At 34.3% G+C, this 4,134-nt stretch overlaps 1 protein-coding gene across 1 annotated transcript in view; it reads left to right on the forward strand.

Moving 5' to 3' along the window:
• Positions 1 to 4,134, forward strand: part of LOC107297441 (carboxymethylenebutenolidase homolog) — a gene marked incomplete in the record, with an annotated part of 10,233 nt that overhangs the window by 3,068 nt on the left and 3,031 nt on the right. The window contains 3 exon segments of the mRNA XM_015826804.1: positions 443 to 657; positions 1,880 to 1,987; positions 3,414 to 3,556. Coding sequence (XP_015682290.1) covers positions 443 to 657; positions 1,880 to 1,987; positions 3,414 to 3,556 — 466 coding nt within the window.

A 4,134-nucleotide genomic window follows, 5' to 3' on the forward strand; every position in this document is an offset into this window, starting at 1 on the left:
TAACCTTCACAAAACTCAGCTTACTTCTATCTGCATTTCTAACAAATAAAGCTATTTTTTAAAAAAACAAATCCTACCGATTGTGGCATCCTTCACTTAAATTTTCTTCACACAATATCCAGAAATGATAAATCTTGGTCTGTCTCTTTCTCATTAAGACACTCAACATATATCTTGTATTACCATAATCCCATGTGACACAATTGAAAAGTAAATCAGGTTTTGGATGTTTGGTTTGGTTTGGATGTTTAATTCTAAATACATTACTGTAGCTATTAAATTATTGGTAAATTAGTGTAATGATCTGTCTCAGGACTTATGTGTAGTTTCATTTTTAAATCTGTAAATTACAGAATATATGCATGCACCCGTCATCTGCAGAGAATAGGATCTATAGACACGCTAAAGAATTGTCTCCCAGATGTTCTTTTACATTTTACAGATGGCAGATAAGCCTAAATTTTGTCCATGTGACCTTGGAGATGTGTTTGATTATCAACCTCTTGGACAAGAAGTGTCAATTGAGCATATTAAGGCCTATGTAAAGAAGCCCTCTTTCCAGACCGATGCAGCTGTAATTGTGATTCATGATATATTTGGATGGCAACTCCCAAATACTAGATATATTGCTGATTTGGTTGCTTCCAATGGATACATGTAAGAAATGAACTTTATTTTTTCTCCATCATATTCTTTTTTCCTTTATGTAGTTGTGATTCTTAAATCAAGGTGCCTTCTAATTTATCCATTTATATGTAGTTTGTATGTCCAAGCTTATATATATATATATATATGTAATGGAAAAGATATGTAGAATTATTGCACAGCATATGAAATACAACACGATAACAATAATTTGTATATTAATTTACCTGGAGCTGATTTACCGTACTTGGTGATTGTTAATAATAATAATAATAATAATAATAATAATAATAATAATAATAATAATAATAATAATAATAGTTGGAAGGGACCTTTGAGATATTCTAGTACAACCCTTTACCATTTCAGACAAATAGTTGTCCAGTCTCTTCTTAAAAACGTTCAGTGTTGGAGCATTCACAGCTTCTGGAGGCAGATTGTTCCACTGATTAATTATTCTAACTGTCAGGAAATTTCTCCTTAGTTCTAGGTTGCTTCTCTCTTTGATTAGTTTCCATCCATTGCTTCTTGTCTTGCCTTCAGGTGCTTTAGAGAATAGCTTGACTCCCTCTTCTTTGTGGCAACCCCTGAGATATTGGAACACTGCTATCATGTCCCCCCTCATCCTTCTCTTCATTAAACTATAAAATAAAACCTATTTGGAAATGGACAATAACTTGATTGATTGACTGATTATAAGTTATCAATTCAGTAAGCTAATATTTAGATGCAAAGGGCAACTAATACTCTGCATGACAACGTATATAGGATAGGTGTTCACATTTGCATTTAGAAGCAGGTATTATCCACCCTGGCATTTTATCTGTTGGTTATCCTGTTCCTCTAGGAGATCTTTGGGATGATTTTCCATACAGGAAATTTTCTCTTTGTATGCACTATAGTGAAATCAAGAACATTGTTGGCATAGGTTAGTTATGCAACTTATAGGCATGCATCAGCATTCACAGATCAACCACTACACAAATCATGTATTTTAACCTAATGACAATAATATAGTTTCTGCTTCTATCATGAAAGCATGTTGTGAATATGGGATTAGGCTTTATTTATTTATTTGCTAGTCATTCAATTTAAGAACTCTCATTGTTTAAGACAGGTTATTGTTCCTTTCTCCCAATGAATCTGTATAAAAGGGAGGGAATTGTCTGTGTTATAGGTGACTATTAAATAAGAAAGATTTTAACAAAATATTTTGTATTTATTTTTTGTGCAGTACAATTTGTCCAGACTTTTTTAAGGGAGGAGAACCTTGGAAACCCTCTGATGATATGTCTCAATTAAATGAATGGCTAAAAACACGAGATCCCAAAAATATAGATAAGTAAGCTTTTATCTTGACAGGTATTTACTTCCCCCCCCTCTCTCTGTGTGTGTAGGATATATAGGGGACAGGTAAGCAGCTGACTCCACTTGATTCTAAATAATATATCCCATTATTGAAACCATTTAGTCACCATATAGGGGAGATAGGTGGCAAAATAAATAAATACATTTCTATCAAACACACACACACACACAAGCCCTCTTCAGATTCTGCATATTTTAATATATCTTACCAGTATCCTCTACACTTTTTCCAATCAGTTTCAGCAAATTGTTCTGAAAAATAGTGTTTAAAAATGGTTAAGTTGCTGGCCTAGAAAGCAGCAGACTATGGGTTCTAAGCCTCCCTTAGGCATGAAATCTGGCTGGGTGACTTGGGGCCAGTCACCTTCTCAGCCCAACTCACCTCACAGCCAATCCATCTCATCTCACCAGCTAGCTAGCTAGATGGATGGATGGATTGATTGATTATAGATGATGTAATAATACCAAAAACAACTGGAGCATCACTTAAGTACCATTGGGACTGACAAAAATCCCCATCAGTCAATTGCAAAAGATTTCCTATATTGAAGCTTGTTCCAAAGAAACAGCTGGCACAAGTATTAAAAGCTGCAAATAGTGTAATATCAAATATAAGAACCAGCTCATTGCAAGAAACAAACCATTGATGTATAGCACAACTGCAAATATAACTGAAGATCTTGGATGCAAAATCAACAAAAAAGAGTAAACAGTGCATTACCAAAATGAAAGATCAGGTTGGAAAATAAGATCAACATGCTAAGATCAGATTTAAGCAACATATGAAAGAAGTAGAAGAATAAGAAGACCAAAAAATAGCTTATCAACAAATGTCACTAAAGACAAAAAAGTTCAAGGGACCATTGGGATATAATAAAGCAGAAAATAACAGCTCTGGTCAAGAAAATCAGATATGAAGCTCAAGCTGCACACTACAGACAGAATCTCCCATTTCAGTTATATCAGAAATGTTTCTACCAATCCATCAATGGAGAGAAAGAATTGAAGAAAATCACAAAATATCAAGATCTGAAATAACTGTGGCAAAAGAAAGCAAAAATAATACCAATAATAATGGGTATATTTGGTAAAATCCTAAAACATCTGGAGTATCACTCGAACATCATCAGCATTGGTAAAATCCCCATCAATCAACTGCAAAAGGGAATTGTGCTTGGAAGACCTTACATCGGTACCATCAAGCAACATCTGCCAATCCATGGTGGGAAGATTGCGATAGGTAGATATAAATGCCAAATCCAGTATAAATATTTGGTTAACTGTGAAATCAACCATAATATTATCTTGTATTATGCTAATTCAGGTTTATGTGTTTTCCCCCTCTCAAGATTACTATTTTTCTGGTTGATTTCTTTGCTGACTTACTTTTTGTACCTTAGGGAAACTGATGTAGTCTTGAGATATTTGAAGGAAGAATGTTATGTGACAAGGATAGGCGTCATTGGCTTCTGTTGGGGTGGATCTGCTGTACATCATCTGATGTTGAACTATTCTATATTTACTGCAGGCGTATCCATCTATGGTATGTGTTTAATGCAATGGAAGCTGTGCAGATTATCATTTTCAAGAGAGAGATACAGTAGTGCCCAAAATTTGGTTAAGTTTCCACCAATTTTTCTTCTAATTTCTTTATAACTGTAGCCTTGTTCACTTAATACTATTTTACATTGCTTTCTGGGCAACCAGTCAACTCTTTGCACCATTACTTTAATTTTATTACGTTTTACAAGCTCACTAAATGAAAGAACACAAAAAAACCCAACCAACTTGATAGCGATCACATAAAACACTGACAAATGTCCTCCTCTCAGCTTCAATACATGACATCAATAACTGAATCCTACAGTGATCTGATTGGCTCATTGCCAAGACGACACCTGATTGGCTCTCTAAACACTCATGCTCATTGGCTACAATCAGATGAAGGAAAGCTACCTGACATCAACCTAAGCAAGTTGTGCTTCCTTTTTCTGGTTATTTGGCTATAACTTTTCATAGAATACAGTACAGATAATTGAACAAACTATGTTGCCTTACATTCTTGATTAAATTATCTTTCCATTGATATATAATTTTATGGTACTACTCCAAAAAAAAAGT

The sequence above is a fragment of the Protobothrops mucrosquamatus genome, unplaced genomic scaffold, assembly GCF_001527695.2.
Source record: "Protobothrops mucrosquamatus isolate PMUCROS unplaced genomic scaffold, P.Mucros_1.0 scaffold3308, whole genome shotgun sequence".
In the NCBI taxonomy this organism is placed as follows: Eukaryota; Metazoa; Chordata; class Lepidosauria; order Squamata; family Viperidae; genus Protobothrops; species Protobothrops mucrosquamatus.